Below are 15,972 nucleotides of genomic sequence, written 5' to 3' on the forward strand. Positions count from 1 at the left end.
ATAACATATTTGCCTTCACTGGTTGTAGCAAGGCAAAGTGGACAAACCTGAATTGCTTTCACTGTGCCAGAGACCGAGGGAGTGACATAATAAAAGTACATTAAATGATAGATACAGATTTAAGCTGAGGGGAAAAGTTTAATGGAGATGAGGCAATTTTTTTTTAAAAAAACAGTGATTAGTAAATACCTGGAGTGTGCTGCCAGTGAAGGTGATGGAAGCAGCTATGACAGTACGCTTAAGAGGCATTTAGACAGGCAGGGACTGGAACAATATGGACCACATGCAGACAGATGGGATTAGTTTAGATTGGTATTATGGTAGGCTAATAGTCTGAAGTGATAATTAGTAAGTAACATTCAGACCACAAAAATGCTAGCCAATGACAATCTCTAACCACCAAGTCGAGACATTAATGGCATTCCCAATCCCCCAATATCATTATCCTAGGGCAGGGGTTCCCAACCTTTTTTATGCCATGAACCAATACCATTAAACAAGGGGTCCACGGACTCCAGGTTGGGAACTCCTGGTCCTAGGGGCTACCACTGACCCGAAACTTAACCTGAAGTCAGGTAAATATATAGTTACAGGAACAGGACTGTGGCTAGACATCCTGGTGCAGGTGACCCACCTGCCATTCATTTATTTATTTTATTGAGCTACTGTGTGGAAAAGGCCCTTTTGGGACACAATGCCCAGCAACCCCGGATTTAACCCTAGCCTGATCATGGGATAATTTACGATGACCAATTAACCCACTAACTGGTATGTCTTTGTACTGTGGGAGGAAACCTACATGGTCACAGGGAGGATGTACAATCTCCTTACAGAGGATGCCAGGATAAAACTCCCACCTCGGAAGCCCTGAGCTATAATAACTGATACACTACCGTGACATCCCTAATGGCCCATGCCAATGCCTCTCCCCCATCTATAAGGCACAATCCGGGAATGTGATGGAACTTTACTTGCTTGGATGAGTGCAGCTCCAACAAGTCTCAAGAAAACAAACATCATCTAAGACCATATTTAACTGGTACCTCATCTACCACCTAAACATTCATTCCCTCCATATTCACTGCAGTGTGTACTACCTACAAAAGACACTAGGTATTTGCCCAGGCCCTTCATAAACTTCTACCACCAGGAACACCATTCCTCACCATCAACCTGACTGGAATTAGAACATTGGTCCTAAATCCTGTGAGAGACCTGCACAGGACTACAGTGGTTTGAGGTAACTTGCCACCACTTCTCTCAAGGGCAATACACTGATCTCAGACTGCCCACATCTTGAAAATTTGATTAATACATGAAAGCAAATACTAGTTCTATTTCCTATTTTCTCCTCTTACCACCCTGCAGAAACTGGTGGAACTGGAACCTAGATACTATTTCATGGACAGGCCTGTTGGTACAAGCGGCATACTGTTAGTCTGAAGTCAAGGCAGGAATAAGAGTGCTACCTACTCAGTTACATCTTACAAAATAAAGACAAACATTGGTATTATAGTGGATTCCAGTTAACTGGGCCATTGGTTAATTAGGGGAGCTGCTTATTTGGGACAACTCTTGAACAAAAACTAATTGAGAAAATAACTAGGATTCCCTTTATTTGGGACACTATGCTGCTTGATTGGGGCAGGAGACTGTTGCAGAACAGGTTCTAACTACAGTCAGTCGTGCACACTTGTGTGGTTGTTAGATGCTACACCGTGCTTAAAGTAAGGTTTTTAAATAGCATCAGTTGCATGTGTTTGTGTTCAAAAAAGTGATTTTTGTCAGTGATAGTTGGTGAGAAATAAGCAGTAAGACAATTCAAAACTGTTTTGTTCACTGCAGTTTCAAGCATTCATGCTTGAAGATGCCGGAAACAACTGGGAGTGAAAATGAAACGATTTCACTACTTCAACAATTAGGAACTATGAAGAATTAGAAGGTATAGACAATCATCTTGAATGTTACAATGATAGCATTATATGGAGGCAGTCCACCATCTACACTGGGTATCTGCAGAGATTTTATTCATTTACAGTCAAAAGACCACAATGTGGATGAATTCCTCCATCGATAAGTATTAGAAACTTATACACAATTTTATGGTACTACGGTAGTATTGGTAGTGTTCTAATTTGTTTCATATTTAATTTAAATACATAATTTGTTACTCAGTTTGTCTTTTTTTTAATACCTTTTTAACTATTTCCGTGAAGCTTTGGCTAATTGGGGCAAAATGTACTGGTCCCTTTGTGTCCCAATTCACTCGAATCCACTGTACTTAGTTTCCGTTCTGTTATTTAATCGGGGGATTTCAGAAAGAGCTCTGCATCACATCTACTGGGGCCTGATGCCTGAAATAATCCCAAGAAGTGACATATTTATTATAGTTAGCAAAAATGTTCAGCTCATCCACAAAATCCACAAAAACGTTTGAAAGTTGATTAAATATTTCAGAATGTTAAAAATATGGCTGATTTCCTCCTTCTTGTGAAGAGCCAGCTATGAGCAAGTCATTGACCCTTCTTTATCATCACACGAGGACTCCAGTGCAACAATCACCTTAATGGTCACCAGGATTTATCCCCTCTTCAGCTGATGAACTAATCCTGAATACAGTATTGGACTGGGCTGTGTCACCTGTCACACATACATGGAAAATCGCAAAAAGGAAGAGGGGCTGCTAAGCAAATGGCGGTTGTGGTACTGTACCACAGAAATCTTCAGGGGAGGTTGGAATATTTGGAGTATTGAGTTCAGTTCTGGTTGTCTCAAAATAGGAAGGATATGGAAACTTTAGAGAGGATGCAGAGACTGCCCAGACTAGAAAGCATTATCTTATGAGGATAGTTTGATCGAGCTAGGGCTTTTCTCTTTGGAAAAAAAGGAGGCGAGAGGTGACTTGATAAAGGTATACAAAGATAGAGTGGACAGCTAGAGACTTTTTCCTAGTGTGGAATTGGCTAATACGAGCAGGCATTATTTTAAGTTGATTGGAGGGACAGATAGGGGGAATGTCAGAGGTAGGTTGTTTTACTCAGAGTAGAAGATACATGGAACACTGCCAGGGATAGGGTGAAGGCAAATACATTAGGGACACTTAAGACACTCTTAGATACATGGATGAAAGAGAAATGGAGAGCTATGAAGGAAGGAAGGGTTAGGTTGATCTTGGAATAGGTTAAAAGGCTGGCAGAACATCATGGGCTGAATGGCCTGTTCTGTGCTGTACTGTTCTATGAGAGGATGAAAACCAATGGATAAAGATGCACGTTTAGTAACTACCATTAGTTACACAACTGCAACTTTACAGCTGCAGCACATTCTTGTTTTGAAGCTAAATTGTTGGCAATGTAGAGAGCACACACTGGAAACTTTGACATGATCTTGTACAGTCTCAGTACAAACTTATGTTCCGTTGCATTCGGTATTGTATCAGAATATGCAGAAAGCCCTCTTCTGTTCAGTTAACTTTGCAACCTTATGTTGTCATATACTTTAATAACGTCCTGATTCTCATCAATCAGTTCAATCAAGCAGAAAGCTGCCTCCAAATCTTTATCCGTGAGCTGAACAGTCGTGGTGGCGATAAACTCAGGTCCAGAATTAATGTTTAGCAGTCCCAGTGCATCCAACCTCTCTCGTACCTCTCGCAATGAGGACAAGTCACAAATAAACTGAAAAATAAATTTTTAAAAATGTGGATTACAAATGACATCTGTACTTTATGTTTTTACTTTATCCAAAGATAAACACTAATTTTCATCCCTATGCTCCCTAGTTTTTTTCCTACCTTGCTAATATTGTAATTACTAATACAATCTGCACTTTATAAAAATGATGCATTATTGGTAAATTAACTGTTCTTCACGACCATATTTCATTCTGGTTCCACTTGATCACTGTAAATGTAGTTCTCAAAGGAGAATTACACTGAATTCAGAACCATGGGAACACTTTCAAAACAAGAGTCTGAGAATATGACAACAATTGGCTGACCCAGGGCCGATATTCAGAGAATTATTGAAAACTGTTTAAAAGCCTTCTGGCCCTGTGCTTGCTGAAGTAAATGTGGAAGACCCACAACAGTAGTTAAAGATAGAAGGCAGTTTTCCAGTGTCTTAGCCAATATGTATCTTTCAATCCAGAAAACAATGGGATTTTGATGATTTGATTGTTCTAAAACCAACACTCGAGGTCCGAACCACCAATTCAGAGACATGTTCAAATACCACTGTGGGTGCTGGGTAATTTAAATTCAGTTTATCAGATAAACTGTGATTTTTAAAAGTGTCTCAATGAAAGTGTGACACCAGAATTGTTTGATGCATAGCCATTCTCTGAAAAGGCTCAGTAACCCATTCAGTTTTACCAAACTGCTATATGGAAATACATCAGTTTAGTTGGACAGCCCAATCAAGTCCTACTTGGCAATAATGTTGGACACAGCAATGTCACTCCATTACAGTCAAACTGGCAATGTCTATTGTGAGGACTGGTGTCTAAGTTAGAAAGGCAATCCCAGGGACTGATTAAGGAACCATTCAGTTTAGCTAATCTCTCAGACTCTCTCATCATAATCTTAATTCAAGTCCTATCTTGGTAAGGATGCATCAGAAGTAAGAGCACATTTGTAATGGATTTCACAGTTAATGTTAAATCTAGCCCTCAAAGTTTATAGGCATCGGGTTAAACTTGAACAAATAAGCCTCCTCCTGAATATGGTCAGTGAGGAATATAGGACTGAATCAGTGACTCTGGCCCAGTCAATTCTCAGCTGTGTCATCCTTCCATCCTAAGGTAGAAGTGGGGATATTCACTGATAATTGCTGAGATCCATTTTTAACTTCTCAGCAAATGAAGCAGGCTGTGCTTGCATGCAGCAAGACCTTGGAAACATTCAGCCACGGGCTAGTAAGCAGTGAGCAACATTCAAGCCAGGTAGTAACCACCTCCAACAAAACTGGCTGGCATGTTTGTAGCATGAATGTTACTTGTTCACCCCCTATCCCCATGTGATATTCAATGGTTTCCTCCATGCTGGGTCATGTACCAACTACATCCCGGCTGGTTGAGGGAGGCAGAGCATGTCACAACTAACCAGAAATCCTCTTGCACTTGATATATAATTATGAGAACAGGTTAAGGCTTGGTGTTGCTCCTCCCTACGTCACAAAGCCTTTTCAGCATATTCAAAGCAAGCCAGAATGTGATGGATTACTCTCCACTAGCCTACACGAGTGCAATTTGAGGAACCCACCAACTACAAAATATACTGTAGTCTTTTAGCTAGCCCTGCCAGAACCTCTGCCTTCAAAATGGACAAAGGTAACAAACTTATGATCCTACCACCACTTGCAGCATAGCATAAATGCTTGCCAATGTCCATATCCAGCACAGAGGAGGCTGTCCATGTAACTGTGGCCATCAATGGCAAGCAAGTATACTGTTTTGCCCAACATCAGCACCCTGAGATGCATCACCATTGCCTTTAATGATTCACAAAGGTGAATCAGTCAGGGGTGAGAAGTGAATGTGTGCCTTGCCACTGATGCCCACATCTCATGAGTGAATATTAAAAAAAAAATAACATGACCGTATACTCACTGGAACCAAATGCATAATTTGGCTGCTGCTTTCTTCCTCAAAAAGTCACAATACTTCGAAAGCATTTGTTAGTGTACAATGCAGTTTGTTATACTCAATGTGACTTCTAATTTTCGTCAAATTAATATTAACCTACACCATTCGGTTCTTGGAGTTTGGAATTATAAAATTGTCACCAATTTTCCCCCAATTGCAGTAATTTCACAAGGGAATAATGGATCATAATGACCAAAATACAAAAAGATTACTTGTGTTGATTTGGGCTGGCTCTTCTGTGGTGCGTGTAAGAAAAAACATCAGGTTAATTTAGAGGAAGCGTTATAATTCATCCAGAGCCAATAAAAAGTTGGAGGAACTCAGTGGGTCAGGCAGCATCTGTGAAGGCAAGGGATGGTTGACATTTAGGGTTGAGATCTGGCATCAGACACATTTCCTGTAATCTACTTTGTACGTACATGATGGCATACTGTGCAAAGAGTATTACAGTCTGCCCAGATTGAGTGGTACCTCTTCCTGGAACAGTGTGGAAGGAGATGTAACCTATGGGGCATCTGGAATGGAAAGTGTTTGATAGAAAGCTTTGCTCTTCAGCTAACATTGTTATAGTTAAAGACATCAAGGATGGTGCACATCACTCTTTTCCATAGATCATTTTAGTTTAAGTTTGATGTACAGTGCCCACATTAGACCTTAACTGTTTTTGGAAGGAGAGCCAATGTGTTCTCACCTTCAGCATGACTTTATCTTCTTCATCCTCAACCTGTTCAACATCTTCTGCTCCAGATTCAATTGCCAGTTCCAGAGCACGTTCCAGCTGAATGCCCTGACCATTCACCATCACCACTCCTTTCTTATCAAAACAGTGGTGTGCTCCATCGCTCATTATTCCCCTGCATTAACAATACATTACAATGACTTTTTAAAAGAAACTAATACACTCACAATATTTAAAAACTCATCTGGGAAAAAAATACCATCTTGTTGTGCTCACTTCTCTTGCAGGAACCCAATCTGCATTCTTTCCTCGGTCTGAGAAGAAGAAGCAAGAAGCACTCAGAAATTCTGAGTGAGTGTGGTTTGATGTTATTGACATGGACTGTCAGCAGTGGCCAGCAGAGCTAGGTGTGAACAACGGGTAGGTAGTACCAGTGTAACGTGTGTACAGAATGTGGAGAGTGTGTCAGGTCTGATGATCAAGATATTTCAGTACCAGATGGGAATGGCAAGTCTGTACAGTGTCAGCTGCGATGGATATAATAGCACGAACAGTTTCAGGTGTAACTGGGACAAGTGTCAGGTCCAATCACAAGAGAATGCTAAAGTAACAGGTAAAAGGGTATAAACGTGTCTGATGTAATAGGCTCAGGTAAAACACTTTAAGGTGGGGTCAGAGCTCAGTACAAAATGGTCAAGGATAACAGTAGATAGTATCGTGAGAGACTGGCACAAATATATTGTTTCAAATGTTATAGGTATGGCCCAGTGCCAGGTGTGATTAGGTCGAGTACTCATATCTCTGGTACGATGGTACAAACTGTTCCAGGTCTGATTGTGAAGTCAACATGAAAGTGAAAACAGTGTCAGGTCTATTGGGCACAAAGTGACCGTTTCAAGTGTGATCAGCACCAGGGATTTGAACAGGTCGAGTTTGGTTGTTTAAGTTGTGAATCTTATTGAGAATCAATTGAGAATCTTACATTTAATTCAGTTTTAACAGGGTTTCTTGATAAAGAGCACACAAAATGTTAAATCCATCTATTTTCTCTGACACAGAGGGCTTGTGAATTAAGATATGGATAAGTGGGGATACCAGGGGAAGGGATGGGATTCAAGGATCAGGGTATATAGTAGAAAGGTGGTCTAGGAGGAGTTTGGGGATATAACGGGATATAGCGAGGAAGTGGAGTAAAGGCCAAGAGATTACTTTAAGGAGTTCATCATGGCTACTGTGGCTGCCCACATTGCAGTGAGCCTGAGAAAACGTCTTGCAGATAAAGAGTGTGACAGCGCTGCACCCTGCAATGTCGATTCACTTGTTCCCAGACTGGAGAGCGTGTGGCAAAGGAGGGATGGTTGTGAGTGTCAACCCAATCAATATGCAATTATATCCAAATCTTACCGCCCCACAGTACCGAGCCACTAAAATATGACAAAATTTGTTATTTCTTTTGCATTTTGTATTTATTTCCAACATAAATTCTGTTTTTCATTTTTTTTGGTACGGATGTACAAATTCAGTACGTGTGATTTTCTATTATCTGAATGGTGATAATTGGGGGTGTGAGAAGTGGTGGTCACCAGTACAACGACACAGAGTCAGGTATGACTAGTACAAGAACCCATAGTCAGGTGTCATTGGGCCAAGAATACAAGGAGAAGTTAAGTTTCACAAGGACAGAACAGTTTAGTATGGGATCTAGACCATAATATATATAGTCTGGGCATTATCAGCAGCAGGTGACAAGCCTAAATGTGCACTAAGCCATCACCAGACTATATTTGCCCGATGCCGGCCCCCTAGGCCTGAGTCAACATAGTAGTAATAGTAGTGGACTATATTTACCCTGAAAATCCCCTGGCAATACACAGAAAATGTAACTGGGCTCAAATCAACACCGATGGAGTGTGGCAAGCCCTATAGTTAAGGGAAATGTCAGAGAAAGGGAAGGAAACTATTCTACAAGCTCAGGTACATGGTCAAACTGAGTGCAATATGAATATTGAATAGAAATGACATAAAGCAATGTAGTCAGACACAGTCGGGTCAGTAATGACACATGGACCCGGCCTAACTGAACAACTAATCCTCCACCGTCGAAGCGCTGCAAACACACTTTAGTAATGCTTCCCACTTCATCACAATGGTCAAAACCAGGAAAAGTACTTCTGAAATGCAAAGTCCCAGAAAAATCAAATACACATCATAAATACAGAATATAGTATTAATGGTAAGACTCTTGGCAGTGTGGAGGATCAGAGGGATCTTGGGGTCCGAGTCCATATGACACTCAAAGCAGCTGCTGTGTAGGTCGAATCTGTGGTTAAGAAGGCATACGGTACATTGGCCTTCATCAACCATGGGATTGAGTTTAGGAGCTGAGAGGTAATGTTGCAGCTATATAGGACCCTGGTCAGACCCCACGCAGAGTATTGTGCTCAGTTCTGGTCACCTCACTACAGGAAGGATGTGGAAACCATAGAAAGGGTACAGAGGAGATTTACAAGGATGTTGCCTGGATTGGGGAGCATGTCTTATGAAAACAGGTTGAGTGAACTCGGCCTTTTCTCCTTGGAACAACGGAGGATGAGAGGTGACCTGGTAGAGGTGTATAAGATGATGAGAGGCATTGATCATGTGGATAGGCAGAGGCTTGTTCCCAGGGCTGAAATGGTTGCCACAAGAGGACACAGGTTTAAGGTGCTGGGGAGTAGGTACAGAGGGGATATCAGGGGTAAGTTTTTTCATGCAAAGAGTGGTGAGTGCGTGGAATGGGCTGCTGGCAACAGTGGTGGAGGCGGATACGATAGGGTCTTTTAAGAGACTTCTGGATAGGTACATGGAGCTTAGAAAAATAGAGGGCTGTGGGTAACCCTAGTAATTTCTAAGGTAGGGACATGTTTGGCACAACTTTGTGGGCCGAAGGGCCTGTATTGTGCTGTAGGTTTTCTATGTTTCTTCTTTCCTGCCTTCTCAGCCCAGAGTGGCTTCAGCAAACAACAACAGAATCCTTGTCAGAGGGGATGCTCATCTCAAAATACAGAAATAGAGGGCTGCCGACACTCATGATGATGGTAGCATCGCAACTTAACACCTCACCTGGACCATCACAAGCAGCAGTGCAATCTCCCCAGACAGGTGAAGACCCAAGACCCTTAACAGGAAAGATCTGAAAAATTCCTTTCTAGAATGAGTGGAACAAGCCAAGGAATCATTAGAACTAGTCCAAGAGTTTGTTCACCCTGACTGTTTTTCATTTCAAACCTGGAGCCTGGATATAGAAGATAGTGCAGTAACAAAGTCTCTATCCCATAACACTAACCCTCAATATGTCACACAATCAGCACCATACATCAGTTGGGGCTCAGCAGGCAAACCTGGAAAGACAGATCCTTTGTTCTTACCCATTTTTGTTCAGAATGCTCTTTAGTTGCTGAAGAGTTCGGCTGTTGTTGTCCGTGAGGACTTCAATGAGCAGGGACGACCCCCCTGGACCTCTTGCTTCATACAGCGAATAGACTGAAACCTTAGATTTCTGGCAAGTAAGAAACAGGCAATGTTATACAGAGGCAAAGGTGCCACTGAAATACTAATGGCAACACTATTAACAATTCCCTGAGTCCAACAGAAATGGCACAGGATGTCACTGCAATCTTTCCCCCTTCTTACTGTTGCATGTAGTTCAGGTTGCTGCTTTGCAGGGTGGAAGTGAGTGCAGAGATTGACGAGGATACTGTTCAGGCTGGAACAGTGCGGTTACGAGGAAAGTTTGGATAGACTGGGCTGTTTGCTTTGTGACGGGGAAGCAAAAGGGAAATTGAAATGTAGAGAATAATGATGGCCTAATGAAAAGTGAGAAAAAGCAGAGGGGCTTAGATTTGAAACGAGTGGTAGAAGAATTAAGAGGAGAAATGAGGAAAAAACCTTTCAGTTGTAGAATTGTAATGGTCTGGAATGCACTGGATGAAAGGGTGGTCACAGTAGTGAAACTCATCACATTAATTGGTATCTGGAAAGATGTGACTTGTAGGGTTATCGATCAATGCAAGAAGGTGGAATTAAGACTCCTCATTAATTTTCTAAGTATGACCAGACTCCAACTGTGGCTTAACCAGAGTTGTAACATATAATTATCCTTTAGTAATCTAACCTCCAGAGAGTACAAGCCAAGATCTTCCAACCCATTCTACTAACTTACCTGTGATGTCACTCTATTTAATCTGTGTAGCACCCCTGAGGTGCCCAAAACTGAACACAATTACTCTCAACAGTGTGAAGCATCACCTTCAGAATTACTGAAAAAGGCAATCCTAGTGCCACTGATACAGGTACAACTGGACGGTGGTCAGCTACAGGAAACCTTTCTAATTTCTGCATCTCTAAGCTCAGGTTTCTCTTTAACAGTATCATAAGATTAGGAAAAATCACCTGACGTTTAAGCCATTGTCACACAGTCGTAGATTACAATAAATTTAAGAACTGACCAAGAAACTGAAAGTTTAGTTAAGATTCTTAACAGCACAAGTTTAATTGGTTACGAGTTAGCAATGCAATACTTACTGCACCTTTAATTGCAGCTTCAATAGATGCCTTAGGCATGTTCTTGGCTCGGCACTGCTCAATGAGGTTTGCCAGCTGAGTGTTAAACTCAGGATTTGGACCTCCTTCTGTAAAATGTTAGACCAATATCAAACCAAATCTGAGGTCTTCAATACAAACATAGCAATGGTTCTCTTTCTCAACCAAACAGTTAATACTATGCAATCGGAACTTAAAAGTACAAAATTGTAGAATCAAATCTTTTCATCACTTTGCACTTGGAAAATGTTACCCAACAAGATTCATGAGAAACCCAATAAAGCTTTCCTAGTGTTATTGTAATTCAGTGTATAAACATCAAAAAAGATCAATTGAACTGCTCCAAACGAAGTATTTTAATTCCACATCCCATTCCCATTCTGAAATGTCTGTCCACGGCCTCCTCTACTGTAAAGATAAAGCCACACTCATGTTGGAGGAACAACACCTTATAGTCCGTCTGGGTAGCCTCCAACCCGATAGCATGAACATTGACTTCTGATGCCCCACTAATGCCCCACCTCCCCCTCGTACCCCATCCGTTATTTATTTATATATACTCATTCTTTCTCTCTCTCTCCTTTTTCTCCCTCTGTCCCTCTGAATATACCCCTTGCCCATCCTCTGGGGTTCCCCCACCCCTTTTCTTTCTCCCTGGGCCTCCTGTCCCATGATCCTCCCATATCCCTTTTGCCAATCACCTGCCCAGCTCTTGGCTCCATCCTTCCCCCTCCTGTCTTCTCCTATCATTTTGGATCTCCCCCCCCCCACTTTCAAATCTCTTACTAGCTCTTCCTTCAGTTAGTCCTCACGAAGGGTCTCGGCCTGAAATGTCGACTGTACCTCTTCCTAGAGATGCTGCCTGGCCTGCTGTGTTCACCAGCAACTTTGATGTGTGTTGCCTGAAATTCCAGCATCTGCAGATTTCCTCGTGTTTGCATTTTTAAACTCAAATTCAAGTAGGTCAAAATGGAAGGAAAATTCATTAGTTGTTGCCACATTACCTTTCACAGCAAAGCGAATCATAATTGCGAGCTTGGCAAACATCTGACTCTTGGCAGTGTCTTTTGGCCCTTTGATATGTTTCACCTTTGACCACTTGTTATGCCCGGCATGGGTAGCTGAAGAAGCATGGATCTTAGCATGTGGCACTAAGAGATTGTACTGGCCGCTTGTCTGGTTGCAGAGGGAAATGGAGCCCAGAGACAGAGCTCTGTGCTTTGCCACTGAATCACCTCGATTCCACAGTGACGACAGGAGGTGGTTTCTGTTCCACAAGTAAACACTTCGAAACATGGCAACTCCAGCCATAGTGGTGAATCCTAGTGATCAGCTGCAAGAATGGACAATGTGAAGTAAATGAAGATGAGCACTCTCATTATTTTAGGTCAGTACTCTAATATTTTCGAACATCTGCAGTTGGTACTGATTCTACCCTCACTTGCACCTTCTTTAGGCCCTTTCCTTAATACTGGTTAATTGGGCTATTGGTTAATCAAGGCAGCCACTTATTTGGGATGATTCGCGAATATAGCTGGGATTCCCTTCATTTATTTTGGACATTATGCCACTTAATTGCCGAACAGTTTCTAACTCACATCAGACACATCCACTTGTGTGGCCATTAAACTCTGTGCTTAGAGCGAGCAATTTTTAAAATAGTGTCAGTTGCATGTGTTTGTGTTCAAAAAGCAGTGATTTTTGTCACTGATAGCTAGCAAGAAATAACCAGTAAGACAATTTAAAACTGTTTTGCTCACTGTAGTTTCAAGCATTCGAGCTTGGAAATGCCAGAAACAGTTGGGAGTGAAAATGAAACAATCTTACTACTTCAACAAGTTAGGCACTATGAAGAATTTTAAGGTATCCACAATCATCTTGAATGTTCTAATGAAAATGAAGACTTGGAGGATGCAATCGTCAATGGCATTGTATGAAGGCGGTCCATAAGACATAGAGCAAAATTAAGCCATTCAGTCCTTTAATCCTGCTCCTCCATTCCATCATGACTACTTTATTATTCCTCTCAACCCCATTTTCCTGCCTACCCCCTGTAACCTCTGACACCTTGATTAATCAAGAACCTATCAACCCCTGCCATAAATATACTCAATGACATCTTTAGGGACTGGTGTCTCAGGAAGGCAGCGTCCATATTAACGACCTCCAGCACCCAGGGCATGCCCCTTTCTCACTGTTACCATCAGGTAGGAGGTACAGAAGCTGAAGGCACACATTCAGTGATTTAGGAACAGCTTCTTTCCCTCTGCCATTGATTCCTAAATGGACATTGAACCAGTGAACACTACCTCACTCTTTTAATATATTTCTGTTTTTGCACTATTTTTTAATCTATTCAATATACGTATACTGTAATTGATTTACTTATTACTTTTTCTTCTATATTATGTATGGCATTGAATTGCTGTTACTAAGTTAACAAATTTCATGTCACATCCTGGTGATAATAAACCTGATTCTGATTTGACCCACACAGTCATCTGTGGCAATGAATTCCACAGATTCACCACTCTCTGGCTGAAGAAATTTTCCCTCATCTCTGCTCTAAATGGACTTCCTTGTATTCTGAGGCTCCCCCACTGTAAGAAACATTCTCTCCACATCCACTCATCACTAAAGTAAATGCATCCGTTAGTCTTGCAAGACCATGGAAAGTCTTCACTCTCCAGGGCGTAGGCCTGGGCAAGGACCAGCTGCAAGTCTCCCCTCTCCACGACACCAATGTTGTCCAGGGGAAGGGCATTAGGACCCATACAGCTTGGCACCAGTGTCGTTGCAGAGCGATGTGTGATTAAGTGCCTTGCTCAAGGACACAACACGTTCCCTCAGCTGGGGCTCAAGCTCACGACCTTCAGGTCACTAGTCCAATGCTTTAACCACTTGGCCACGTGCCCACACTCTAACTCTAACCTTTTAATATTTAATAGGTTTCAAGGAGATCTTCTAAATTCCAGTGAGTAGACCCAGAACCATCAAATGCTTTTCATACTTTAACCCTTTCATTCCCAGAATAATTCTAGTATACCTCCTCTGTAGCCTTTTCAATGCCAGCACATTTTTTCTTAGATAAGGGGAACAAAACTGCTCACTATACTCCAAGTGAGGTCTGACCGATGCCTTATAACGTCTCAACATTACATCCTTGTTTTTTATATTCTAGTCCTCTCGAAATGAATGCTAGCATTGCATTTGCCTTCCTTACCACCGACTCAACCTGCAAACTATTCGTTAGGGTGTTCTGCATAAGGACACCCAAGTCTCTTTGCGCCTGATTTTTTTTTTGGAATTTTCTCCCCAGTTAGAATCCACGTCTTTATTCCTTCTACTAAAATGCACAGTATCCGTGCTCCCCTCAGCAGAAACTTCCACCCAGAACCCATACTTGCTCCACTCAAGGAAGGATTGTCGCCAACCCCGAACTCCCAGTCCTAGAGCCCAAAGCTGGAGCTCCAGCTCAAGATGCCAATTGGTGTGGCGCCCGATTATCGCACCCACCGACAACAGCCCAGTCACCACCACCCTCTCATTGACCCACCGGTTATCGGCACACCGACAGACATCCGCCTCAAACGCCATCTACTTCCGGCTCCAGCCGTAGCATGCGCATGGAATTGGCGCCGGCAGGGAAACATGCACGCATGCGCCAGAAGACCGGGAAGTCACGTTACAGTCTGATCGAAGCTCAGCTGTTAGCCTACGGATTGAAGTTGATATGAAGTTGTATGGTAACACTGTAAATCAAGATTTAGTGGTAAAGATTCTAGGTATGTGGATAACAAGCCTAAATTGGAATGTGCATGTAAATAAAGTTCTGGAGAAGTGTAAAAAAGCCTTTAATGTGCTCAAATGTTTAGTTGAGTGTGATTAGGTTGCGAGTAGGAGGTCACTTAAATCAGATCTGTCTTTGAATATGGATGTGTTGCTTACAAGTCAGTCTCACCAGCGGTCTTAAAACCCCTTAAATCTCAAGCATTGAGATTATGTAGTGGTGCTAGTAACTGGTTACAGTTAGCAATGGTTTACTGGGTTAACGTAAGAGGACGTAAACTTGGGCACCCAATATGGGCAGCATCAGTGGAGTGTTGGGAAGCAGTGTATTCGTAAGGTCTTCAGTTCTGAGTGGATGGGAAATGAATGGGCACAAAATTATGGGTTGTGGATTATGGTTTAATGTTTAATGTCTGTCACCCCTCCATGGTCTTTACCTTTGCCTGTGATTGATTTGATCCTTCAGGAAAAGATCAAGGTGAGGAGTGATTATTTATCAGTGGCACAGGAAGTTCAGCAATATTATGCAAGGCAGATATTATGGTTTCTTACATGTCTACACAGTTGGTTCAAAAGAACCTGCGACAGGTCATTCAGCTGTTTCTGTTTGTGCTCCGAAGTTTCAGGTGACAATTAAGAAACGATGATCAGACTATTATTCATGTCTGAGATAGTTGCTATCATTTTAGCCTTGGAATGGGCCGAAGAAGTACACCCTGATTACGTGCCTTTGTGCTCTGATTCGTTCTTGGTCTTGACATCTATTTAAACAGATACTTCAGATTGTAGGCCAGACATTCTTCTGTGGACATCTGTTAAGACAGCAGTGTGGGACCCTGCCCAGGTTGGGGTTGAAAGAAACAACAAGGCAGACATTCTTGCCAAGCAGTCACTTAAAATCAGCGATATAAATTCATAAGGGTGCCTTTGCATAAGGGAGAGGTGAAATCCTTAACTAAAAAGTCTATTCAATCACTGTGGCAACAAGTTTGGGATAAGGAAAAGAAAGGACAGGATTTATATAAAATTCAGAGGATGGTGGGAACTCGATTGGGAGATAGGTAGAAAAGGAGAGAATAAGTTGTACTTACAGTTACGTATTGGACATACTAGGCTGAATAATTCTGAACAGGGAATTATTGTGTATGGTATGGGTATTTTTAGGGAGTGAACTTGTCAAGAAACAGTGCAATATGTATTGTTTAAATGCAGCTCCTGAGGTGCAAAGGAAACATTGAATTGCCAAATTGAGATCTTTGGGACAGAAACAATTTAACATA

General features: G+C 41.9%; 1 protein-coding gene across 1 annotated transcript; it reads right to left on the bottom strand.

The window, feature by feature from the left end:
- Window positions 1-557: 557 nt before the first annotated feature.
- Window positions 558-14,524, bottom strand: LOC140191682 (translational activator of cytochrome c oxidase 1-like). The gene is made up of 6 exons (XM_072249309.1): window positions 14,460-14,524; window positions 11,908-12,236; window positions 10,886-10,992; window positions 9,730-9,860; window positions 6,335-6,497; window positions 558-3,677 (listed from the first exon to the last, which is right to left on the bottom strand). The coding sequence occupies exons 2-6, from the start codon at window positions 12,212-12,214 to the stop codon at window positions 3,468-3,470; spliced, it is 918 nt and encodes a 305-aa protein (XP_072105410.1). The 5' UTR covers window positions 12,215-12,236; window positions 14,460-14,524; the 3' UTR covers window positions 558-3,467.
- Between the last annotated feature and the right edge of the window lie 1,448 nt (window positions 14,525-15,972).

Source organism: Mobula birostris, chromosome X, assembly GCF_030028105.1.
Source record: "Mobula birostris isolate sMobBir1 chromosome X, sMobBir1.hap1, whole genome shotgun sequence".
NCBI classification, from domain to species: Eukaryota; Metazoa; Chordata; class Chondrichthyes; order Myliobatiformes; family Myliobatidae; genus Mobula; species Mobula birostris.

Bases quoted from the DNA above. Each gene is read 5' to 3' on its own strand.
- LOC140191682 (XM_072249309.1), bottom strand. From the start codon at position 12,214: ATGGCTGGAGTTGCCATGTTTCGAAGTGTTTACTTGTGGAACAGAAAC. The intron at 10,993-11,907 runs GTAATGTGGCAA...AACATTTTACAG, and splicing joins GATTCGCTTTGCTGTGAAAG to AAGGAGGTCCAAATCCTGAG. The intron at 6,498-9,729 runs GTAAGAACAAAG...TTGTTAATGCAG, and splicing joins AGCATTCTGAACAAAAATGG to GGGAATAATGAGCGATGGAG.